The sequence below is a fragment of the Rana temporaria genome, chromosome 2 (genome assembly GCF_905171775.1).
Source record: "Rana temporaria chromosome 2, aRanTem1.1, whole genome shotgun sequence".
Lineage (NCBI taxonomy): Eukaryota > Metazoa > Chordata > Amphibia > Anura > Ranidae > Rana > Rana temporaria.
This window is the reverse complement of record NC_053490.1, coordinates 462,895,425-462,922,100: the sequence shown is the minus strand read 5'-3', so window position 1 is coordinate 462,922,100 and position 26,676 is coordinate 462,895,425. Positions and strand designations below refer to the sequence as shown.

At 42.9% G+C, this 26,676-nt stretch overlaps 1 protein-coding gene across 1 annotated transcript in view; it reads right to left on the bottom strand.

Annotated features, from left to right (window-relative positions):
• LOC120927753 (transient receptor potential cation channel subfamily V member 3-like) overlaps positions 1 to 26,676 on the bottom strand; it is a 71,234-nt gene that overhangs the window by 20,750 nt on the left and 23,808 nt on the right. Inside the window, exons 6-11 of the mRNA XM_040338645.1 lie at positions 24,477 to 24,617; positions 18,809 to 19,089; positions 16,115 to 16,291; positions 13,613 to 13,768; positions 6,573 to 6,671; positions 1,892 to 1,965 (exon numbers count right to left, since the gene is read on the bottom strand). Coding sequence (XP_040194579.1) covers positions 1,892 to 1,965; positions 6,573 to 6,671; positions 13,613 to 13,768; positions 16,115 to 16,291; positions 18,809 to 19,089; positions 24,477 to 24,617 — 928 coding nt within the window. The remainder of the gene's footprint in view (positions 1 to 1,891; positions 1,966 to 6,572; positions 6,672 to 13,612; positions 13,769 to 16,114; positions 16,292 to 18,808; positions 19,090 to 24,476; positions 24,618 to 26,676) is intronic.

The window sequence follows — 26,676 nt, the reverse complement described above, 5'->3', positions numbered from 1 at the left end:
TGTATACTTTTCTCAGCCAACCAGTAGGAGTTTTCCTGATCACGGGTGCATGCTGGGAGAGAGTATAAATATTCGGGGAGGTCAAGTTATCAGGGTCCTCCTACTCAGACCTTGGTCTGGTGTGGGTGTGTGAGAAAATGCTGTGTTGGGTAGGCCTGAAGCCTAAGGCCCAGCCTCGTGTCCCAGGCTCTCCAATTGAGGACCTGTCTGCATGAATGAAGGAAAGGATGGAGACCTGAGATGAAGTACCAGAAGTTACTCTGCCATAGACCAAGGAACTGTGGAGAGCCTGGGAAACTGTCAAGATGTCCTCAACCTGACGATTCCTGCACATTGCCGTGAGTTTTTTTTGCTATAGGATACAGCTGTTGCTGAGAAAGTACAGAACACTGGGAATAGCTTAAAGGCTCTTTTCTGTACTGCTGTCTCCCTGTGTATTTTTGTTTAAAGAGTCTGCTAGTCTACTTGTTCTGGGTGTCCTGTGCCCTTACTCCTCTTTTTTTTGTGTGAGCCGTAAACTCACTTTTGTTCATCATTACCAGTGACTGGGCCCATTTTTTTTTACACTATCCACAACTCACTATGCCTAGCAACCTGCACCCTGATTGAGATGTCAGCCCTCCCTGATGCTGGTGATCAGGGGCGTGCTACATTTGCTATCTTGGGGAAGAAGTTATTTTTTTCTGCCTGAGGGGGGGATTATCATTGCTGCTTTGAGGGGAAGTTTACTATCGCTGCCTGGGGGAGGCTATTATTGTAAGGGGTTAATATTGCTGAGGGTTTTCATTAAGGGACCTGACACTTGCTGGGGGCTATTGCTGGCTTTGACACATGCTGGGAGCTATTGCTGGCTCTAACAGCAATGCTGGAGATTATTGCTAGCATTGACACCAAAACTGTGGGTTATTGCTGGCCCTGAAACCAATGCTGCTTTACTTGGATCTGGGATCAGTTAGTGCTAACGTTTTTCCTTAGGCTGCCCAGCTGACATGTTAGAAGTGGGCAGAAAGACAGTGACAGAGCTCAGGGCTGGGACAAGATGGCATTTAGAGACATTTTATATATTTTATATCAGACTTTCTTAACCAGCGTTCCAAGGGTGCTAGAGGTTCCCTGAGCTGGGAACAAGGGCAAATTAATCTACCTACACAGATCACCAATTCAGGGGGAAAATTTCCACTAACCACCAATAAAAGGGGGCACCTTAATGCTGGCCACTAATGTTAGGGGACACTACAATTTTATTTTCTGTTATTACCATGTATTTCTTTTTTTGAGCAGGAGGGTGTTATACATGCTAATCAACGCCACTTTATTTATTCCTTTCAGTAAAAAAGAAATTTAGAAAAAAAAAACATTTATACTCACCTAGGTGGATTTGGCATCGATCTGATGCTTCATCTGTCCCCGCCAGCTCTCCGGTGAGAACTGAGCAATCAGAGTCTGCTGATGGCTCAGTTCTCAGCATTCTGTGAACAGAGATTCAGGGACTGTCAGTCTCTGTCTCTTTGCCCCTCCAGAGCTCACTGAAGCCCTGGGCTGTGGAGGGGGCAAGAGGGGCTGGCTAGGGCTCTCAGTGGCTTCCTGAGAGGCTGAGCCAGCTGTCAGTTCAGGATTCTGGACAGATCCTGATCATATAGTCTGGATCTTTTCAGAGACTGGAACGGCTCACAGAAGTGCAGAACAAACTGCACTCCTGTGATTCATAGGAGAAGTACAGGCAAAATAGCTTTGGCTATACTTCTCCTTTAAACCTTTATGCAGCTTACTGATCATAGTGATGTACAATAAGCTGTAGCTAAAATACATTTTTAACAGGGTTTTTTCAAGGATTTTCAAGGACTCCATTGAGGAAAAAGTTTTAAGAAATACTGTATTATATTTTACTTACATAAGAATATGGAACCAGGCATCAGACACAATCGATTTCAGATCTGAGGGCCTCAGCCAGAAGACTGAAACACCCTAAAGAATGGAAAAGGTGGATACATTACATTACATATTAATCATTGTGTCTTGAAGTCTAAGGTGGCATTATCAATCTTCCTTGCCGTTTGATCTAAGTTTAGTAAACCTCCCTGGCGGTATGATTCTTTCAGAAAAAACATGCTAAAAGCGGTACCATTATTTGCAAGGAAATTTGGCGTTTTATATTGTAGGTCTGTAATTCTTAGGAATAACTCACTTAAATCTGACCAAACAAGAGTTTAATAGGCATCCCGGGTATGACATTTTTTTAAAAACAAAATGATAAATTATAATATAATAAATAATTATAAATAATTATAACAAATAATAATATAATTCTAATAAAAATTATTCAATAATGTAATTAACTCAAAATCACTGAAATTTGCTCAGTTGCAGAATTGTCGCTGTCATTATTTTTTTTTTTATGACGAATTTCCCCACAAATCGCTATCGCACAATTCTGCAAGTGATTATAATTTATTATCGCTGTTTTCTAGCTGATCTAAAACCACTTATGACATAAAGGGACACTTTTGGTTGCTATGGACAATCTACAGTTTGCAGGCAGAAAGAACCGTTTTTATTATATAAAAGAACATGCAGGACACTGGGCAGACCACTAGGGACAAGGGGGGTGTGTATTTTTTACATACAGTACTGTAATCTATAAGATTACAGTATACTGTATGTATAGTGTTTGTTTACGTTTTTGAATTTGGCGCCGATCTCCGCTCCCGTGCGTCGTAACGTCGCAGGGAACGGAGATCGGCGGCACAGGAGGACGCTGTGTGAATCGAGCGAGGTCCCGCTCGCTCACACAGCGCAGTGACATCGCTGGATCCAGGAGAAGGTAAGCCAGCGCGCGCTGCAGGCTCTGCACAGCTACCCCGAGCGTGACTCGGGGTTACCGATTTTAGCCAAAAAAATCAACCCTGAGTCACGCTCGGGGATACCGCCAGGAGGGTTAAATGTAACATTATCTCTCACTTGGGTTATACGTTATAACTAAAGTAAAATGTTGTCTAATTGAAGGGAACATGTACTGGTTTTGTACTTATCTTTTTCTGCATTTATCACAGTCAATGTTATTGACTTTTGAAAAGACATTTGTCAGATAAATATGGGATATTGGATATCAAAAAATTAAGCTAACTTGAAATGATCCAAAATTGATTTCCCAGCACACTTACCAGCTATCTATCAAAATTAACAAATTACACTGTTTAACAATTTGTGTTAAAACCAGGAGTTTTATTTGCACAATATTTGCAAATACAGTGCCTTGAAAAAGTATTCATACCCCTTGAAATTTTTCACATCTTGTCATGTTATAACCAAAAACATAAATGTATTTTATTGGGGATTTTATGTGATAGACCAACACAAAGTTGCACATAATTGTAAAGTGGAAGGAAAATGATAAATGGTTTTCAATTTTTTTTACAAATAAATATGTGAAAAGTATGACGTGAATTTGTATTCAGCCCACCTTTTGCTGAAATTACAGCTGCTAGTCTTTTTGAGTATGTCTCTACCAGCTTTGCACATCTAGAGTGACAAAATAGCTCAAGCTCTTTAAGATTGGATGGAGAGCGTCTGTGAACAGCAGTTTTCAGGTCTTGCTACAGATTCTCAATTGGATTTAGTTCTGGACTTAGACTGGGCCATTCTAACACATGAATATGCTTTGATCTAAACCATTCCATTGTAGCTCTGGCTGTATGTTTAGGGTCATTGTCCTGCTGGAAGATGAAACTCTGCCCCAGTCTCAAGTCTTTTGCAGACTCTAACAGGTTTTCTATTAGGAATTTGGCTCCATCCATCTTCCCATCAACTCTGACCAGCTTCCCTGTACCTGCTGATGAAAAGCATCTCCACAACATAATGCTGCCATCACCATGTTTCACGGTGGGGATGGTGTGTTTAGGTTGATGTGCGGTGTTAGTTTTCTGCCACACATAGCATTTTGCTTTTAGGCTAAAAAGTTCAATTTTGGTCTCATCTGACCAGAGCACCTTCTTCCACATGTTTGCTGTGTCCCCACCACAGGTGTGCGCACAGGGTGAGCCTAATTCCCCCTGTTTAAACCCCTGACATGTCAGCAAAGCCCCCTCCCTAACAGGGCTTCTAAATGTATTTATTTTTAAATTATAAAAAATTATAAAAAATAAAATAATACAAATAAAGAACTACTGACACCATCCAATGCTCTACTGACAAGTCAATGTATATACACATGCATGTGTTTGAGCTTACAAGGTGCACACCCTAATGCAATAGGCTGTGCACACATATGGTCCCCACACATGGCTTTGTGCAAACTGCAAATGGGACTTCTTATGGCTTTCTTTCAGCAATTCTTCTTGCCACTCTTCCATAAAGGTCAGACTTGTGGCATGTGCGACTAATAGTTGTCTCGTGGACAGATTATCCCACCTGAGATGTGGATTGCTGCAATGTAAGATAGAGCAGGGTCTACTGAGCACCTTTGGGTCGTTTGTGTGTCATGTTTCATCTTTTTATGGAGTTCCAATAAAGTCATTGATTTTAATTCCTGGATGTGCTGCCACTTCTCTTCTTTTTTTGTGGATCTCTGCAGCTCCTCCAGAATTACCATGGGCCTCTTGGCTGCGTCTCTGATTAATGCTCTCCTTGTCCGGCCTGTCAGTTTAGGTGGACGGCCATGTCTTGGTAGGTTTTTAGTGCCATACTCTTTCCATTTTGGTGCTTTGTGAGATGTTCTAAGCTTGGGATATTTTTAATAACCTAATCCTGCTTTAAACTTCTACACAACTTTATCCCTGACCTGTCTGGTGTGTTCCTTGGCATTCATGATGCTGTTTGTTCACTAACATTCTCTAACAAACCTCTGAGGGCTTCACAGAACAGCTGTATTAATACTGAGATTACATTTCACACAGGTGAACTCTATTTACTAATTATGTGACTTCTGAAGGCAATTGGTTCCACAAGATTTTAGCTAGGGGTATCAGAGTAAAGGGGCTGAATACAAATTGAAAACCATTGATCATTTTCCTTCCACTTCACAATTATGTGTCACTTTGTGTTGGTCTATCACATAAAAGCCCAACAAAATACATTTACGTTTTTGGTTGTAACATGACAAAATGTGGAAAATTTCAAGGGGTATGAATACTTTTTCAAGGCACTGTATATGTGGAAGCCTCACAGTCTCATCGAGGCCCTTCTGTATAGTGTGGTTCTAAGTCTAATTTATCAGAGTCTCCATGTTGGAGTATTATGCTGGCATTCTGCTGGGCTTCTGGTGTGTTCCTGTGCCTTTAAGGTGGAATGGACCCCCCTCCAGGCATATCTGCCCTTAATTTATCCATTGCTATATATACACTAACATGGAGTGCATAGCCCTTCCATGAGCACCTTGCTTTTAAGGCTAGTTCTAAATTGGGCCATTTTTGTTTAACATTTAAAATTATATGTTTATTATTATTTTTGCCATCTGTGTCCCATTGTGGAGATTTCATTTTACTTCCTGTGTCATAGCCAAACAGCAAGTGAGAGGAAATTTCTGCAAATTAAGGGAATTCCTTTGGGACCCCCAGTTTACCAGAACTAGTGTCCCCATTGGAAGATTTTCCCTTCTATTAATTTTCTGGGGGTAATCCAAAATGTGGGATGTTCTTTTCCTTTCAAAGGCAAAGCTGTATCTTGGCCTGGGCCAACAAGGCCCAGGCCTAGGGCAGCACTTTGTAGGGGGGCAGCACGGAAAGAGTCCCCCGCCGGCTTGCGCTACACTGTTAGTGTAGCACTAGTCTTATGGGGCAAACTGGGCTGAGAGGCAAATTAGTCTAGCGCCCCCATAAAGCGGCTGCACTGCTTCTGGTATGCAGGTGACCGTCATTCCACAACTGTAAGTGTGTGTGTGTGTGTGGGGGGGGGGGGGGGGGGGCGCTGCTTCTAATTTTGACTGTCCTATCATCCTAGACCACAAACCTTCCTCACGGTGCTATATGTTTTCTGCACCATTGGCATTGTTCTATCTTCTTAGTCATCTCCATAAAATTATCAGAAATTTGTGCTTAAAGTAGAACTATAGACAACACTTTTTTTTTCATTTTGGATAGAGTAAGGGAGGGTTATAACCCCTGTCAGTTTATTTTTTTACCATCCCTGTCTCATTGCAGAGATTTCCCTTCACTTCCTGCCCCATAGCCAAACAGGAAGTGAGAGGAAATCAATGCAAATTAAGGGAATTAACTAGTGTGACCCCATTTGAAAATGTCAGAGCAGGTCTTAAACAGAAAGGGGTGTGGCCTTGACCAAAAGGGGTTGGCCATATTTAAATTAGGGGGTGCACGAGTTTAGTTAGGCCTAGGGCAGCACAAAACCTAAATACACTACTGTTCAATGGTAATGGTAAACACTACAAATGGAGAGGGTAAATCTCCCTAATAGGGACAGCAATAAAAACCAATGTGTTCTAATTCCTCTCCATTGTATCAAAAACAAACAAAACTTTTTGCTTTTAGTTATACTGAGATATTATTGTGTTGCACTTTTTTTATTTATTTATTTGCCATAAAATGTCCCTTTTGAAGCATCAATTTATGTTAATCACAAACCTTTTGAACGATTAAGTACGTGGCCCAAATCAAGATAAACGCATGACCAAACAGTTCAAAAAATCCTGTTGTACCAGAGATGTTCAGAGCTTTTGGAGACTGAAGTAAAAAAATATACAAAGATGAGTAAATGTATGTACTTTTTCAATGCATTAAACAAGAATATTTTTGTATATAATAGGTAGATAACCGCGCTTAGGTAAGGCTAGGCTGCTGCCTCCCCTAGCACCAAACACAGAAAAATCTATATATACAGGGGTGGGTGGCGCTGCCTATAACCTGGAGAGTGACCTCCAGTAGCGACTAACCACTAAAAAGTGCAGGGGCTATTTGCAAGTGTAATGTGCACATAATGAATTAATACCCTGTTAGACTATATCATACCACATGTATGATACAGTAACTGTGTAAAAAGAGTATAGGTAAATCTCTGTGTATACATCCAAAGAGGTTCATAGTGTAAACCAGAATAAAACCCTTAAGTGAAATCCTATAGATCCAAAAAAAAAAAAAAGTATAGAATATAAAATATAATAATAGAAAGGGGTGTATCAGGCCAAAAAAGTGAGTAAGTATACACTTTGTATAGCATATTCCCTACATGTACATCCAGAAATATTTAATTAGGTAACTTAAGTGAATATAATATATAAAATCAAAAAACATATATCATGTAAATTCATCATTAGCAAAAAAATCTTTTCGTGCAAGATAATTATATAAAAGTCAAGACTGGAGTGCTATTTAAGGTGCAAAATTATCCAAAGTGACTTGTTCAAGGATCATCCCTAGATCAAGTCTTGTGCAAACAACGTGGAGTGACGTTCGTGTTCCCTTTAGTTCCCCACTCACTAGATCCTCATACACCTGCGGGGGTAAATCGCACAAGGTGGGGATATATCTGGAATGGTCCTCCTCCTAGGTGTATGGAATCCTGAGGTATACGAGACTTGTGTTCCTATTGGCATGAGTAGCGATAAACGTGCTTACTGAATCCACTACGGTCACTTGTGCATTTAGGTGGGACAGAGCTGACGCCCTCTCCACCTGTACAGTGTATCATCGCTACCTCACACCCAGTAATGGTATGGACAGGGCCGGCACTACCACTAGGCAAAGTAGGCACACTACCACCTAGGACGCAACAATGGCCTCTATCCTGGGGAAGCTCCAGGCGTGTGTGAGCTGGCTCTCCTCTCCTGATCGCTCGCCCCATTCAGTGTCGGGAACACATCCGTTGTGTGTCACCGCCAATCCCCCATGTGTCCCACTGAGCACCCCGTTGCGCTGTCACATCTCACATAGTAATGTCTCACAGCGCCGCTCCGGGACTCCTTTTTTCCGGCCTGTCCCTCTGGTGCGGCGCTGTGTGCAGCGGGGCGGAGGGGCGGGGCTTGGTGGAGATGGGAGCATTGGAGGTGCAGTGTCTGTTAGCTGACCTCCCGCCCGGCGGGGACATCATGGAGTGGGTGGATGGCGCTGGCCTGGCCCCGGCGGGGACACCATGGATCGGGTAGATGGCGCTGGCCTGGCCCCGGTGGGGACACCATGGATTGGGTGGATGGCGCTGGTGGGGACTCCTAAACAATTCTGCACACCCAGTGCTGAGGGGAGTCCTGATGATGGTCGATGAAGCCACGAAGAGCAGAGGTAAGGAGGAGGATGGATCTGCACCGAGCTGTGTGGAGGGGGGGTGGTGTGTGTGAGTAGTGCAGGAAGTAGGAGTCAGGTGGGTCTGTGTATGTGTCAGGTAGGTGGGTCAGGTAAGTCAGTGTAGGTGCAAGGTAGGTGGGTCAGTGTATGTGTCAGGTAGGTGGGTCAGGTAAGTCAGTGTAGGTGCAAGGTAGGTGGGTCAGTGTATGTGTCAGATAGATGTCAGGAGGGGGGGTCAGTGCAGTGTAATAGTCATTGTAGGTGTCAGGTAGGTCAGTGTGTGTGTCAGGTAGGCCAGTTTAATGATCAGGTGGGTCAGTGTAGGTGTCAGGTAGGTCAGGTGGGTCAGTGTAATGCGAGTAGTGCAGGAAGTAAGAGTGAGGTAGGTCAGTGTATGTGTCAGGTAGGTTAGTGTAGGTGTCAGGGCAGTGTAATGATCAGGTGGGTCAGGTAGGTCAGTGTAATGGTCAGGTAGGTCAGTGTAGGGGTCAGGTGGGTCAGTGTAATGTGAGTAGTGCAGGATATAGGAGTGCGGTGGGTCAGTGTATGTGTCAGGTAGTTAGAGTAGGTGTCAGTTAGGTCAGTGTAATGATCCGGTAGGTCAGTGTAATGGTCAGGTAGGTCAGTGTAGGGTTTAGGTGGATCAGTGTAATGGTCAGGTAGGTCAGTGTAGGGTTTAGGTGGGTCAGTGTAATGCGAGTAGTGCAGAAAGTAGGAGTCAGGTGGATCAGTGCATGTGTCAGGTAGATGTGTCAGGGGGTCAGTGTAGAGGTCAGATAGGTCACATGTGTTGCAGGGTAAAGTGGAGTCAGAACTGCAGCCGAGGGGGGGTGGCAAAATGAGGTATTTTTGCACCAGCCCTGGGTATGGACCTCTACCGTGCACTGAGAGGACATCAGCTCTGTCCCTCCTAAATGCACAAGTGACTGTAGTCACTCATCCCAGTAGGAACACAAGTTCCGATCCCTCAGGATTCCATACACCAAGGAGGAGGACCATTCCAGATATATCCCCACTTGTTGCGATTTACCCCTGCAGGGGTATGAGGATCTGGTTAGTGGGGAACTGAAGGGGAGCATGAACGTCACTCCACTCCACATATTATATTCATTTAAGTTACCTAATTATATATTTCTGGGTGTACATGTAAGGATGAGTATATCCTATACAAAGTGTACACTTTTGGGCTGATACACCCCTTTCTATTATTATATTTTATATTCTATACTTTTTTTTGGATCTATAGGATTTAACTTAAGGGTTTTATTTTGGTTTACACTACCAACCCCTTTGGATGTATACAGAGAGACCAAGGGGTATGAATACTTTTTCAAGGCACTGTATGTATTGGTATCTAAAAAAGCCCTGAAATATGGTGGTGAATACGTTTGTGGTTATATACACAGGTTATTTCAAATTCTAAAGAACTTATTCAGGAAGTAGTGATAAGAACAGTAAGGCGCAAAGTTTAATAACCCTTAACAAATATTTAATAGTCATTTTTAAACCGTTTCAATTGCATCATTCCCTGTACTGTCTTTTTGAATGAGCGTCTATGAATATAAAAACAACCTCTTCAGTTATAGCTAGTATGTACAATTCTGGTAGATTTTGTGGGCCTTTTTGGTAGTTTTTTTTAGGCAAAAATAATATTGCATGAATAGAGCAACTGAAAGAGATTATTAAAAGGCATAGAAAGAAGCAAATGAGTAATTAACCTTCTGATTCTAAATAGAGCTGATACTTTGGAGAACGTTTCTGTAATGATGCTAACTACCAGCAATAGGAATTGATCAGGTCCACCAATCACAGATTGAGCAATAAAAACTGTTTAGAAATAATATAATTATATAAAAGATATTAAAGTGTTACTAAACCCAGACAAGTAAAATCAGTCTGTATATGCAGTAAAGCATGTTGGTTACGCTTGTTATACTCACTGTGGAACCTAAGGCCTAGTACACACGAGAGGATCGATCCACGGAAATGGTCTGGAGGACCGTTTCCGTGGATAAATCCTCTGGCGGATTTTGATCTCGTGGTTGTACTAACCATGAGATCAAAATCCCCGCGGAATTCCCTCCGCGGTGACGTGTCGCGCCGTCGCCGCGATGATGACGCGGCGACGTGCGCGACGCTGTAATATAAGGAATTCCACGCATGCGTCGAATCATTACGACGCATGCGAGGGATGTAATCGGACGGATTGATCCGCTGTGTCTGTACAGACCAAATTTTGATCCGCTGGAAATCCATCCCCGGGGAAAAAAATCCGCGGATAAATATCCGCTGGGTTGTATACACCAGGGGATCTATCTGCTGAAATCGGTCCGCGGATACATTTCAGCGGACCGATCCTCTCGTGTGTAGTGGGCCTTAGGGTTAATCCTGTACATGTCTTCTCTGATTCTCCCTTTCTTATACTGTCCCCAATCTATCTTCTGATAGAACAGAGCATTGGGGGTACTCTGCACACGCTCAGTTTGGTGTGTATTGCTAGAGTTAATTTTTTCCTTTGAGGGTGCATGTGATCAGCACAGGGCCAATCAGCACTGTCCAGACAGAGGGTCAGGGGTCATGCATCTTCTTAGGACAATCAGGAGAATGAAAACTCCTCCTACAAGCTTTAACCAGTGCTCGGCTCTGCCTGATAGAAGTCACAAGACTGCTAAATACTAGACATGTGCACACTGAAATATTTTGTTTCGGAATTTAGTTTTCGTACGAAAAATACATTTATTTAGTTACTCCCGAACTTCATTTTTATTAATTTTGTTTCGTTAAAAAATGCATTAGTCTGAAAATCCCAATTTATTAAGGTCGAATCTGTCATTGAAGGCTTAGGTGTTCGTCGAATGTTCTCAGAAGATTCGTCAAAGCGACTAAACTGTACGATGTCGCAATCATACATTTCCGGTCTAATGCTCCGTCCACAAGCTATAGTAGAATTCTAATGTTGTATGACTAATAGGGTTGTCCCGATACCACTTTTTTAGGACTGAGTACAAGTACCGATACTTTTTTTCAAGTAGTCACCGATACCGAATACCGATACTTTTTTTTAAATGTGTCCCCCCATATATGCAGCCATGTCCCCCCACAAATGCAACCATGTCCCCCCACAAATGCAGCCATGCCCCCCATATCCAACAATGTCCCCCGTATCCAGCAATGTCCCCCACATCCAGCAATGTCCCCCACATCCAGCAATGTCCCCCACATCCAGCAATGTCCCCCACATCCAGCAATGTCCCCCTCATCCAGCAATGTCCCCCTCATCCAGCAATGTCCCCCTCATCCAGCAATGTCCCCCTCATCCAGCAATGTCCCCCTCATCCAGCAATGTCCCCCGTATCCAGCAATGTCCCCCACATCCAGCAATGTCCCCCACATCCAGCAATGTCCCCCACATCCAGCAATGTCCCCCACATCCAGCAATGTCCCCCAGCATCCAGCAATGTCCCCCTCATCCAGCAATGTCCCCCTCATCCAGCAATGTCCCCCTCATCCAGCAATGTCCCCCGTATCCAGCAATGTCCCCCGTATCCAGCAATGTCCCCCGTATCCAGCAATGTCCCCCGTATCCAGCAATGTCCCCCGTATCCAGCAATGTCCCCCGTATCCAGCAATGTCCCCCGTATCCAGCAATGTCCCCCGTATCCAGCAATGTCCCCCGTATCCAGCAATGTCCCCCGTATCCAGCAATGTCCCCCGTATCCAGCAATGTCCCCCATATCCAGCAATGTCCCCCAGCATCCAAGTCAGGGAATCGAGAACAAAAAGTGTTCAGAGATCTATTTACATTTTTTTTCAGAAACGTAGGCAATGTTTTTTTGTTGTTTTATTTAACAAGACTTTGGCATCAGGTTCGGCCTTAAAAAAGATGCAACTCTGTCTGCTCTCCACAATTATAACACACAAAGGCTCCAAGAAAAAAAGACGTTACAGGAATGGTTTGATTGCCAAGACCAGGAGATAGGCAGCAAGGTGTCGGAACGCTTTGACATCTGAAACCATTAGGAGAATTGTAAAAGGAAAGCAGGAAGAAAGACGGAGCCTGTTCCACCGTAGCGGCGTGTCATAACAAATGAGCCGGATTCGGGAAGGTGTGAGGAGTGTAACTGCAGAATAAATAAGGGTCTGGGCTCATTCCCGGGAGGCACAAGGTATATTTAGCCGCGCGCTTCAACTACTCACTGCCTGGTTTACCTCACTGCCTCAGGACACAATACAAGAAACCAGATCTCCAGGTATTTGGCCCGGGAACAATCAAATCAACACATCCACAGTCTAATAGCATTTGCTTTCAGAATCAGCAGTGATTAGAGCGCTCTGACATGCAGCGGGACAATTCTCACACTGTATCCAGTCCCCCATATACAGCAAAGTCTCCCCATTTGCAGCCATGTCCTGTCACCCTTACCTTCATCGCGCCGCATCCCCGCTGCCGCCGACTGCTTAATACGGGCGGGAACATTACAGCTTTGAATAGCTGTCATGATTGGCGCCGCGCTGCGTATAGACACTCCCCCTTGCTCGGGATTGGACAGTTCACCCGAGCAAGGGGGAGTGTCTATACGCGGCGGGGCGGGAAAGACAGCATTCAAATGAATGCTGTAATGTTCCCTGCCCATATTAACCAAGCGGGGATGCGGCGGGATGCGTTGTAGCGGCGGCGGCGGCGGCGGGGGGAGTATTCTATTTTGGTATCGGGGGGTATTTGCGGGAGTACGAGTACTCCCGCAAATACTCGGAATCGGTCCCGATACTAGTATCGGTATCGGGACAACCCTAATGACTAATAATAATTATATTTATTAATTATTATTATTACTAGTCAACCAACATTAGAATTCTTCTATAGCCTATAGGCAGAACATTTGACCATAAATGTCCGCTCGTATGTTTTTAGCTGCTTCATTGAATCTTCATGTCTCTATACTGTTGAATCTTTTCTCTCTATGCCGAATAATCTTGGACTAATAGAGTTAGGTTAGGCACATTCAACCACAGGTTCGATAGACACAGATCGCTATTGTCACCGTCATGTTGAATCTTCTATCTATAGCGAACTGTTGTCGCAACAAAATGAAAATAAAGCATTTTTTATGTTGGATCTTTCGGATTTCAGATTCTGCGCGTTCGTTATGGTTTGTTAAAACGAACGTGGAAATTCTTGAAATTCGGACAAAATGCATTAGGACGAAAATGAATGCACATGTCTACTAAATACTGCTGATAAGAAAAGGTATTTTGCAGTTTATATTTACTAAAATAATTGCATTTCCATGTTCTGTGTACTGTAGGAGACCAGATATAGTGAATGCAGGGTCCTGGGTTTACTAACATATGTGTGTTTACTTTTATTACATAGACTGCTGAAGTACCTTGTCTCCATGTGGCTGGTAGTAGATGAGAGTAAAAGCCAAATTATAGGCAAAGGTAAGAAGAAATGATACTAAGAACATGCTTCTTGCAAACGTTTTCCATTTCATCTGAAGTAGAGTTTGGAGGGGTTCTAAAGCCAACAGTTCATGGCGGTTCTAAGGGGGGAAAAAAATATGAACTGTTAAATATTTTAAGAATATGTTACCCCAACATTTCATATTTCTGATATGTGTATATTGTACCATGTACTTATTTTAAAAGTATCCTATTCTCTTTGTATTGCTTCATTTGTGCGAAATCTAGTGATCCTGATGCTGCATACACACGACCGTTTTTCATGACGTGAAAATGCAATTTTTTAAATTGGTCAATAAAAACGATCGTGTGTGGGCTCCAGAGCATTTTTCTCGACGTGAAAAATGGCCATTAAAAATTTAGAACATGCTCTAATTTTTCTCGTCGTTTTTCACATCGTGAAAAATGGTTGTGTGTAGGCTTTAACGACAGGAAAAAAACGCGCATGCTCAGAAGCAAGTTATGAGATGGGAGCACGCGTTCTGGTAAAACTAGAATTTGTAATGAAGATAGCACATTCGTCACGCTGTAACAGACTGAAAAGCACGAAGACTGAAAGCGCGAATCGTCTCTCACCAAACTTTTACTAACACGAGATCAGCAAAAGCAGCCCAAAGGGTGGCGCCATCTGAATGAAACTTCCCCTTTATAGTGCTGTCGTACGTGTTGTACGTCACCGCGCTTTGCTCGAGCATTTTTTTTTCACAATCGTGTGTATGCAAGGCAGGCTTGACAAGAATCACGTCGAGAAAAACGTTTTTTTCTAGGACATTAAAAGCGGTCGTGTGTACGCGGCATGACAATCCTTCTGCTTTCCTATTTCAAATTGATCATGCTAGGCATAGAGGCATATCCATTTTGCATTAAAGTGTGTCCCAATAGACCAAAATGGGCACCCCTATCTCTCAGGTAAGAGCAGGGGCGGACTGACCATTGAGACACTCGGGCACTGCCCGAGGGCCCCATGCCACTAGGGGGCCCCATCAGGGTTGCCAGGCTCAGTAAAACCAGGGACTTAGGGCCAGATTCAGGTAGAAGTGCGGCGGCGTAACGTATCGTAGATACGTTACACCGCCGCAAGTTTTAATCGCAAGTGCCTGATTCACAAAGCACTTGCGATGAAAACTACGCCGGCGGCCTCCAGGATAAGCCCGCGTAATTCAAAGGGGCGTGTGCCATTTAAATTAGGCGCGCTCCCGTGCCGGACCTATAGCGCATGCTCCCTTTTGAATTACCCGCCATGCTTTGCGCGACGTGACGTCATTTTTTCGAACGGGGACGCGCGTACCGTAATTCCGTATTCCCGGACGGCTTACGCAAACGACGTTAATTTTTAAATTTCGACGCGGGAACGACGGCCATACTTTAACATGGGCTGTGTAAAGTTAAGGCACCCAAAATGACGACTAACTTTGCGACGGGAAACTAGACTAGCGGCGACGTAGCAAACGCGAAAATCGCCGTAACTCCTAATTTGCATACCCGACTCTGGTTTACGACGCAAACTCCCCCCAGCGGCGGCCGCGGTACTGCATTCTAAGATCCGACAGTGTAAAACAATTACACCTGTCGGATCTTAGGGATATCTATGCGTAACTGATTCTATGAATCAGTCGCATAGATACTCTGAGAGATACGACGGAGTATCTGAGATACTCTGTCGTATCTCCTTTGTGAATCTGGGCCAGTATGTCAAAATCTGTGTTTTTTTTACATCTGTCCGAAATCGACATGCTTTTTTGATGTGAAAATCCAGAGATTTTAGCTGCCCCGCCTCTGCACTGCCTCCTGGCATGGTGGCCATCTGTAAGCATGGGGGCACCATAATCTTCTATTGCCCGGGGGCCTCATGAGTTGTCAGTCCGCCCCTGGGTAAGAGCACTGAGGCCAAATGTACTCAGACAAAATCTTCCAAGTGATAGCCAAACTTGAGTATATAATATAGCTAGGGTATACCATCATCAATGAGTAGCCATCATATCCAGATCAACTTAAATACTTGTCAATCCAAATACTACCAAGAGCTTCTAATCCAAGCCCATCAACCAAATCAAAGGAACCAATCTATAAATCCTGTGTTTTCCTTACCATTCCAGCCATAGGTTGCCCAGCCTATTGCATTGGGGTGTGCTACCTAAAGCTCAAAAACACATATGCGTGTGTGTCTACATATATGTGGCCCCAGCACAATGATCTCCACAGTGAAAGAGCGTAAGCAGAGGTGGTAAGAGGGAGATCCTTCCTGCTGGCACACAGAGCAATAATGCTAATGTACATGTGGTGATTAGGGTGTGCCCAGGCTCACCCTTCACACTTGGTGCGCACACCTATGATTCCAGCATATAGTTAGGATTTAAGTCCTAGCCATAATATATGTAGTAGTAAAAAAAATATATAAAACATACATTCCCTTTAATTCCACTTACATTAATATCTGTATTGTATACGACTATTTCTAGCACCGAGTTTTCTGAGCATGTGTCCACATCGCGCAGATCATACAGATGAGATGAAACGGGGCCATAAGCCCAGTCTGTGAATCTCTTGGATAGAATTCTGTTTTCTTTCTCCTTTATTTCTCTATTCAGAATGTATTTAAGTATCTAAAAAGAGAACATTCTTTTAAAGACAAATCAAAGTAGCATCTTTTTCAGCCTTTTACAACATAGTTGGTCATGTCAGTTACAGCGATCAATGGCAATGTGACATTTTTCGGGTAATCAGTTTATTTTAGATCTTATGTATATTACAATATAGTTTTAATAACATTTTTTTAGCCCTTTTCTGTGAAATTTCTTCCCCTCAATATGTTCACCAAAACAAACAAGTAGTACTTTTTTCAGTGTTCTGTCAGCGTTCAGCCTTTTCACCCTGCAGCAGGCTCCCACAGCAGAGAGCAAAAGAGAGAACAACCCTGAGCATCAGTCAACCTGCATATATAAAGGCCTATGGACAGCTGAAACTGGGAAGGAAGAGCCTGGCCGTTGCTTCTCCTCCCGGCCGAACAGAAAGTGTGTCCTGAGACCAGCTTCCTGATTGGCTGCAAGGAGAATCAGAAAATCAATAGCGAATTTGAATTCGCTATTGTCACACAAATGGGTGGGCTCAGTGCTCTGTGGCCTGAGTCTACCCTTTTATTTAAGCCAAGTAGAGCCTCAGGCTCTAATCACATGATTAAAAAAAAACATTGAAATCCATGCGTCCAGCGCCCTGCATATAGATTAGGGACCAACTTAGAGGTTTTAGTGTTAGGGTGAACTTTAAGGCTTTATTACATCCTAACATCTACAAAGCCTCTGGGCTCCAGGAACCAGAACAGAGTTTATTAAAATTCTGAGAAAACACAAATTTTGCTTTTCTTATGTCAGCCATACCCTGGAAACCCCCCTGATGTGTATAAGAAACCTGGGTGCCTACAACTATTTTTCACAATGCAGGTCCACGTCGCCTCTCGACATTACAATGTTTGAAATAAGGCAACGTATGACTTAGGCCCCTTTCACACTGGGCAGTTTGCAGGCTCTATTGCGCTAAAAATAGCTCCTGCAAACTGACCCTAAACAGCTGCTGCTGTTTCTCCAGTGTGGAAGCCCAAAGGCTTTCATACTGGAGCGATGCGCTAGCAGGACCACTCCAAAAGTCCTGCTAGCAGCATCTTTGGAGCGGTGAGCGGTGTATTTACTGCTCCTCCACCGGCCCTTCCCATTGAAAGCAATGGGAAACCGCGGCTATATTCTGCAGAGGCACATTGCTGGCAGTATTAACCCATTTTTCGGCCGCTAGTGGGGGTTAAAACCGCACAGCTATCAGCCGAATACCGCCGCAATTCTGACGGTATAGCGACGCTTAAAATAGCGTCGCTATACCACCACCGCACCTCCCACCCCAGTGTAAAAGAAAAAGTAAAAATGATACCTTCTTTGCAAAACAAAGACCATAATAATTATGGCTTGCACAAGTTTCAAGCTGTTAACAGCATACAATGAGAAATAACCAGATGTCAGGTAGCAGAGTTGGCAAGAGCATTTTTTTTTTCAAATTATAGCTCATTATGGAATATTTTTTTTTTCTTTGTGACAAAAATTGCTTTAAGTGATGTCCTGGGAATGTTAGTATACTGTAGAACAGTGGTTCTCAACCTGGGGGTCGGGACCCCCTCGGGGGTCGAATGATGATTTGCCAGGGGTCACCATATCCTGGGCTGCTCCTGAAGCCCACACGCTCTCTCAGCCTTTTTGCGGCCACCCAGCTGGGCTGTTCCTGGAGCCCGTGGCCGCCCACTCAGCCTCTTCACAGCCGCCCATTCAGTTCATGGCATGGCTGGGGGTCAGAGACGGGAGGTCAGCTGACTGGTGAGAAATATGAAAATATGAAGTGGGAGGGGCTGGAGGGGACCCTATCTCCTGATTTTAGCATAGGTGTCACTGCTACGAGACAACACAAAGTTGGAGACACAGTGAGTAACACTACCTTTAACTATAGTTGCCTTTAAAAGTCCCCACTAGAAGTTCTCAGATCAGCATATGACCTTGATCAAGAGCACCTAAATTGGCAGATCAGAACTCCCCCCAACATTGCCACTCATACCAACTCCCTACCAGCACTGCCGCTCATCCCATTCCCTCCACCAAGGAGTAGGAGAAGGAATAAAAATAAAGAATACATGGAAGGGAGAGGAAAAGAGGGGGAGGAACAAAGAAAGGGGGAGAGAAAGAATAAGAGAAAGACGGCTAGAGAGAGGGGTGGGGGAAAAAAACAAGAAATTAGGATAGAGAGAGATAAAAGGGAAAGAAAGGAGAACCAAGAGAAAGATCGGTAAAACCTAAAATGTTCCATAAGGGTTTTTAATACCGTATGAGTGGAAGGGACTCAGGGAGCGCTAAATGTCCATGGATTAGGGGCGCAAATTAGTTGTCTTGCCTTGGGTGCTGACAATGCACGCTACGAAAATCATTTTATTGTTGGGGGTCCCCACAACTTGGGAAATTTTATCAAGGGGTCACGGCACTAGAAAGGTTGAGAACCACTGCTGTAGTAAGGTCCATTAGTAGTTATGCTAAATGCTACATTATATAAAACAAAACAAATACTTGATACTTATTTACCTTTTTTCGACTTACCTCCAGTTTACCAGTCGTTGCTGCCAACTGCATTGGTGAAAGACCTTTTTTATTTCTAATGTCTTCTAAAGACTTGTTTTTACACTTGCGTATGATTTTATCATACATATTTATTATGAATGTATTGTGAGATTCTGAGCCCTCTGAGGCAGTAACTAGAGCATGGAGCACAGTATTTCCGACAGAGTCCTGCATGGAAACATTGGTTTGGCTGTCTTTCATGAGCAGTTCAACTATTTCTGGTTGGTTGGTACATGCAGCTAGAGCCAATGGAGTTTCACCTAAAATAATTAAATATAATACAATTATATATTAACCCATTCATGTCTAAGGGTAAAACAAATCTAAATGGCTTAGCACAATTTTGCAAATTTAACATGCGTTAGTAAAACTGTACATATCATGACAACAACTTAGGCCTCGTACACACAATCAGAATTTCCAACCGTGTGTATGCCCCATCGGAGAAATTCCATCGGAAAAATCGATGAATTCCATCAGAGATTACATAGAGAACATGTTCTCTTTTCCTCCGATGGAATTCAGTCGGAATTCCAATGTGAATTTGGTCGGACAAAGGTCAAATCGTGTGTTTGTTTTTTTCAGGACAAATTGGGCTTTTTTTCATGGTAAATAGTGAGGATAGGATATCTCCTGATTTTTTTCATTATTAAAGAAAAGCCGGGCCAAAATAGTAAAAAAAAAAAAAAAAAATTGTATTTCTTAAATTTTTTTATCCTGCCTAAAACACACTGACACTGATACCAATTTAAAACAAGTTTTAATTCTACCCAAAGTATGCTGACTGTGACCATTGACCCCAACCTTGACCCTAACACTAACCCTGGCAAATCTAAATCTTGTTATTTTCTTTCTTTTTTTATTCTTTAACTGCTTGCCGACCAGCCGGTGCATTGCCATGAAATGAGATTTGCCATGGAATGAGATGGTCCGCCTCCATCTCATCCTATTGGCTCACTCATGTCACGTGACAAAACATCAGTCACAGCTAGGCTATCATAAGGAGAGGATCTCCTCTCCCTGTGATAGCCCGATAGCACTGTCAGCAGCGTGCGTCCCGCCAGCGCTAAGTACACCCCGCGCCCGCAGCTCTACTCCCCGATTAAGTACACCCCGCGCCCGCAGCTCTACTCCCCGTCCCCCATTAAGGCTCAGGGAACGGGGCGAGTCTACACTATTAGCGTAGACCTAGTGTTGGCTACGTTACGCTACTAACGTAGCCAACGCTAGGTCTACGCTAATAGCGTAGACTCGCCCCGTTCCCTGAGCCTTAACGGGGGACGGGGAGTAGCGCTGCGGGGGACGGGGAGTAGAGCTGCGGGCGCGGGGTGTACTTAGTGCTGGCGGGACGCACGCTGCTGACAGTGCTATCGGGCTATCACAGGGAGAGGAGATCCTCTCCCTATGATAGCCTAGCTGTGACTGATGTTTTGTCACGTGACATGAGTGAGCCAATAGGATGAGATGGAGGCGGACCATCTCATTCCATGGCAAATCTCATTTCATGGCAATGCACCGGCACAGTTTTTACGTGATTTTGCATTTCAGCCACTAGGGGCGGACGCGCCACCTACTCACTCCTGGTGCCACACGTGCGCCCGGCTGGCGCGATCACTGCCGGGCAACCGCGATAGTTCGTTACAGAGCGAGAAACGAGAGAGCTGTGTGTGTAAACACACAGCTCCCGGTCCTGTCAGGGGGAGAAATGACTGTTCGCTGTTCATACAATGTATGAACAGCGATCTGTCATTTCCTCTAGTCAGTCCACCCCCCTTCAGTAAGAACACACCTAGGGAACATAATTAACCCCTTCCTCGGCCCCTAGTGTTAATCCCTTTCCTGCCAGTGACATTTTTACAGTAATCAATGCATTTTTATAGCACTGATATCTATAAAAATGCCAATGGTCCCAAAAATGTGTCAAAAGTGTCCGAAGGGTCCGCCATAAGGTCGCAGTACCAATAAAAATCTCTGATCGCCGCCATTACTAGTAAAAATTAAAATATTAATAAAAATGCCATAAAACTATCCCCTATTTTGTAGATGCTATAATTTTTGCGTAAACCAATCAATATACGCTTATTGCGATTTTTTTTTTTTTACATAAAAAAATGTAGAAGAATACGTATCGGCCTAAACTGAGGAAATTTTTTTTTTTTTTATATATTTTTGGGGGATATTTATTATAGCAAAAAGTAAAATTTTTTATTTTTTTTCAAAATTGTCGCTATATTTTTGTTTATAGAGCAAACAATACAAACCGCAGAGGTGAACAAATACCACCAAAAGAAAGCTCTATTTGTGGGAAAAAAAGGACGCCAATTTTGTTTGGGAGCCACGTTGCCACGACCGCGCAATTGTCAGTTAAAGCGACTCAGTGCCGAATCGCAAAAAGTGGCCCGGTCATTGACCAGCAAAATGGTCCAGGGCTGAAGTGGTTAATTGTCATTTTTTTTTTTTTTGACACACTTTGGTTTTTTTACATTTCCTCTCCTGCAAAAAAAGCAATATACAATGTATCTTTCTCTTCATTCTGAAGAGGACGTAAACACAGGGGTGGGCTCACAGTGACTGATCACTGTGATAGCCAATTAGGGGCTATCACAATTGATGAGGATCTACCATGTTGGACGATGTGTTTGATAACTGATTTCCATTATGGGACATTTTTTTTCTCTATAAATAACAATTTTTTTTTTAAGGTGTTGTGTGTTTATTTACTGGAGCTGGAATAAGAGTCTAGTGTGGGTTTTGGGGGGACCCCACACTTTTTTTTCTGTTGCCTTTGCTTCAGGTTCATCTTTAAATCCATACAAGGTCCTCACAAAGATAAATGTCTGGCATGCATTTTTTGGGGGAACCCCACACTTTTTTGTCAGTGACAAAAATTACAGTATAGAAAAATTAAAAAACTCTGTCAGTAAGTTACATTTCCATGCCATCTTCTATGTCCGATATGTATTTTGGGTTGTGCCCATGCTGTTAAAAAAATAAATAAAAAACAACGAAGCTAACAAGGAAATATAATTTAACAGCAATTTTCTGTAAATGGTATATATTGTAAATGTGCACCACTCAGTGTACAGTGTAGCATGACCACACAATTGTCATAAAAAGAGTGACAGCGTTAAAAGCTGAAAATTGGCCTGGGCAGGAAGGGGGTGCCCAGTAAGCAAGTGGTTAAAGTTTATGTGCTTGTAAAGGCAGGCGTCCCAATATTTTTGGTAATATAGGGTATGTGTGTGATAAAAAAAAAAAAAAAAAAAAAAAAAAAAAAAGGGAACAAATGTCTCTAATAAAAATAATAAAGGAGATCATGTGAGCATTTTTGTTTTGACGTAAAAAATTATCTTTACTATTGGGACTGTGTAAAATGTTTTAACTGGCCACTAGAGGTCGCCACATCCTCATAGTGTTCTATAGTACAGCAAAAAGGAACATAGATAAAGAAACAAAGTGTCAGAAAACTATGACACATTATTGCCATCATATCTCTTAAACTACTCTCAGGTTAAAAGGATAACGAAAGACAATATGAGAAAATGAGAAATATATATAGAGTATGTAGGTCTCAAGTTCTTCATTAGGACAATGTGGAGATAAACTTTTCATATTGAAATTCCAAATGGTATTTATGGTTTGACCCCACAAACTGTAATTTTAGGATTTTTAGGATTGTGGTATTGCATAAAATGGTGTGGGGCACGATGGTCCACATTGTTAATAATATTCACTTTATGGTTGCCGAATCTTGCCTTGAGGATGTGAATTGTGTGACACAGCAACAAGCCAAACAGTAAATCACATATGACGTTAATGGATTGCTTAACCTGAAACTCTCTCCCCTTTTTTATTTGTATAAGACTGTTTTCTATTTTCCATAAAGGCACATATAAACACAATTAAATTTACCACATTTGTAGAACCCACAAATGTTAGAAGACCTGGAGGAAGGAGATAGTGAAGAATTAGATTCTTTAAGTTCATTATGCCCTGTACACACGATCGGACCGATGGACAGTTTTCATCGGACGAACCGATCGTGTGTAGGCCCCATCAGTTTTTTTCCCCATCGGTGAAAAAAAATAGAACCTGTTTTAAAATTTTCATATGGTTAAAAAAACGATAGAAAAAAAATAATCGTCTGTGGGGAAATCTACGCATACTCAGAATCAAGTCGACGCATGCTCGGAAGCATTGAACTTAAAGCGGAGGTTCACCCATAGCGAACACATTTTCCCCACATTTTCCCCATAGCTGGATGCTCGTTTTGTCTAGGGGAATCGGCTATTTGTTTTAAAATATGATCCGTACTTACCCGTTTACGAGATGCATCTTCTCCGCCGCTTCCGGGTATGGGCTGCGGGACTGGGCGTTCCTTCTTGATTGACAATCTTCCGAGAGGCATCCATCGCGTCACGATTTTCCGAAAGAAGCCGAACGTCGGTGCGCAGGCGCAGTATAGAGCCGCACCGACGTTCGGCTTCTTTCGGCTACGAGTGACGCGATGGATGCGACCGTCGGAAGCCTCTCGGAAGACTGTCAATCAAGAAGGAACGCCCGCTCCCGAGGACCCATACCCGGAAGCGACGGAGAAGATGCATCTCGAAAACGGGTAAGTACGGATCATATTTTAAAACAAATAGCCGATTCCCCTAGACAAAACGAGCATCCATCTAAGGGGAAAAGAGAAAAAAAAAACGAATTGGGTGAACTCCCGCTTTAATTTTTCTCAGCACGTCGTTGTGTTTTACGTCACCCCGTTGGACACAATCGGATTTTTTACTGATGGTGTGTAGGCAAGACTGATGAAAGTCAGCTTCATATAATATCTGATGAAAAAATCCATCGGTTCTTTTTAATCAGACGAACCGATCGTGTGTACAGGGCATTAGAAGCAATGATAGCAATCACACATCTAGGCTTATGAAAATATCTTGATGGGTTTATTTGGGAGGGTGGCGTTTCAGAGACATTAAAAACGTCTAACATTATTACTATGCAAATGATACAATGGACAGCACACAGTGCTGTTCACACTATCAAAACATGAAGCGTTAGCATCGCATTGCTTCAAAATTGAAGCCTCATGTCGAGTTTGGAAATGTTTGAAGCCTTTCAATGCCTCCCATTCAAGTCTATGGTAACGCTTCACAAACAGGCAGGCAGTTGTGGTGCGGTTGCGGGGCATTCGGATTAGTTTATGTAACCCCTTCCCCTGACAGGGAAGGGGTTAATCACTAGGGGGCGAGGAAGGGGTTAAGTGTGTCCCAGGGGATGATTCTAACTGTGAGGGGGCTGGGCTACAAGTGACATGACAGTGATCAGTGTCCTGTCACTAGACACCTGTCACTAGGCAGAACAGGGAAATGCCTAGTGACACAATGGCAGGACATCGGCGGACATCGAGCCCGGGGGTCCCGCGGGCACAGGGCTCGCGGCGGGCACGCATGCGCGTGCTAGGCGGCAGATTCAAAGCAATGTACAGGTACGTTTGCTTTGCCGGCCCGTGCCATTCTGCCGACGTATATCTAGGCGAGTCAGTCGGCAAATGGTTACAAAGGATTCAATTTACAGAGATGTGTATGAGATAGTGACATTTGCTTCCCAATACTTGCTTTAACACAGAAAGAAAATTGCCACTTACCAAAATAAAACCCGTTATTTTTATCCACTGGGTTGAAAAAAAGACCACTTGCTCGTACATTTATTTTTGCTCCCTTTGCAATGAGATACTTCACAATTTCCAATTGTCTTCTTTCAATAGCGATGTGTAAAGCAGTCTGACCTAGATGAAAAGTAAGAAACATTGTCCAAATACATTTTTGTGTTCTTGGCTCACAAAATATGATGATGCATTTAATGTATGTCAATCTACTCTATAACATCAAACATCATTGTTTAGATGCAACATCGGTCCTTACAGCTTAAGAAAAACTCTGAGCCAGGGCAAGCTGCCATTATGCAGCGCCCATCTACTTCCTAGCCTTGTCAGATCTGCTGCGTCAAGGAACAGGTCATACTTCATATCTAAAGTTAGGACGTACCTAGCAACATGTAACAAAGTCCCATAGGGGACAGAACATTAACAAAATATACAGTTGTGCTCATAAGTTTACATACCTTGGCAGAATTTCAGATTTTGTGACCATTTATCACAGAATATAAATGAAAACACAAAAACATTTCTTTCACTCATGGTTAGTGTTTGGCTGAAGCCATTTATTATCAATCAACTGTGTTTACTCTTTTTAAATCATAATGACAACAGAAAATATCCAAATGACCCTGATCAAAAGTTTACATACCCTGGTGATTTTGGCTTGATAACATGCACACACGTTGACACAAAGGGGTTTGAATGGTTATTAAAGGTAACATACTCACCTGTGATCTGTTTGCTTGTAATTCGTGTGTGTGTGTGTATAAAAGGTCAAGGAGTATGGACTCCTGACAGACCCTTGCATGTTTCATCCAGTGCTGCACTGATGTTTCTGGATTCTGAGTCATGGGGAAAGCGAAAGAATTGTCAAAGGATCTGAGGGAAAAGGTAGTTGAACTGTATAAAGCAGGAAAGGGATATAAAAACATATCCAAGGAATTGAGAATGCCAATCAGCAGTGTTCAAACTCTATTTAAGAAGTGGAAAATGAGAGGTTCTGTTGAAACCAAACCACAACTAAAATTTCAGCCACAACTGCCAGGAAAATTGTTCGGCATGCAAAGAAAAACCCACAAATAACTTCAGGTGAAATACAGGACTCTCTGAAAACATGTGGCGTGGCTGTTTCAAGATGCACTTGAAGAAAGATGGGCTTCATGGTCGAGTCGCCATAAGAAAGCCATTACTAAGCAAATGGCACAAAGTATCCCACTTACAATACGCCAAACAGCACAGAGACAAGCCTTAAACCTTCTGGCACAAAGTCATTTGAAGTGATAAGACCAAAATTTTGCTTTTTGGCCACAACCCTAAACGCTCCATTTGGAGAGGAGTCAACAAGGCCTATGATGAAAGGTACACCATTCCTACTGTGAAACACAGTGGTGGATCGCTGATGTTTTGGGGATGTGCAAGCTACAAAGCCAGGAAATTTGGTCAACATTGATGGCAAGATGAATGCAGTATGTTATAAAAAAAATACTATAAGAACATTTGCATTCATCAGCTAAGAAGCTGCGCATGGGACGTACTTGGACATTCCAACATGACAATGATTCAAAACACAAGGTCAAGTCGACCTGTCATTGGCTACAGCAGAATAAAGTAAAGGTTCTGGAGTCTACTGACCTCAATATCATTGAGCCACTCTGGGGAGATCTCAAACGTGCAGTTCATGCAAGACAGCCCAAGAATTTACAAGAACTGGAAGCTTTTTGCTAAGAGGAATGGGCAGCTTTACCATCTGAGAAGATAAAGAGCCTCATCCACAAATACCACAAAAGACTTCAAGCTGTTATTGATGCTAAAGAGGGCAATGCCCTGTATTAAGAACTGGGTTATGTAAACTTTTGATCAGGGTCATTTGGATATTTTCTGTTGTCATTATGATTTAAAAAGAGTAAACACAGTTAATTGATAATAAATAGCTTCAGCCAAACACCATGAGTGAAAGAAAAGTTTTTGTGTTATTATTTCTATTCTCTGAAAAATGGCCAAGAAATCATAAATGCTGCCAGGGTATGTAAACTTATGAGCACAACTGTATATTTTTTTACTGTTCTGTCCCCTATGGGACTTTGTTACATGTTGCTAGGTGCTTCCTAACTTTAGCTATGAAATTTGGCCTGATCCTTGACGTGGTCGATCTGACAACAGCTAGGAAGTAGATGGACGTTGCATAATG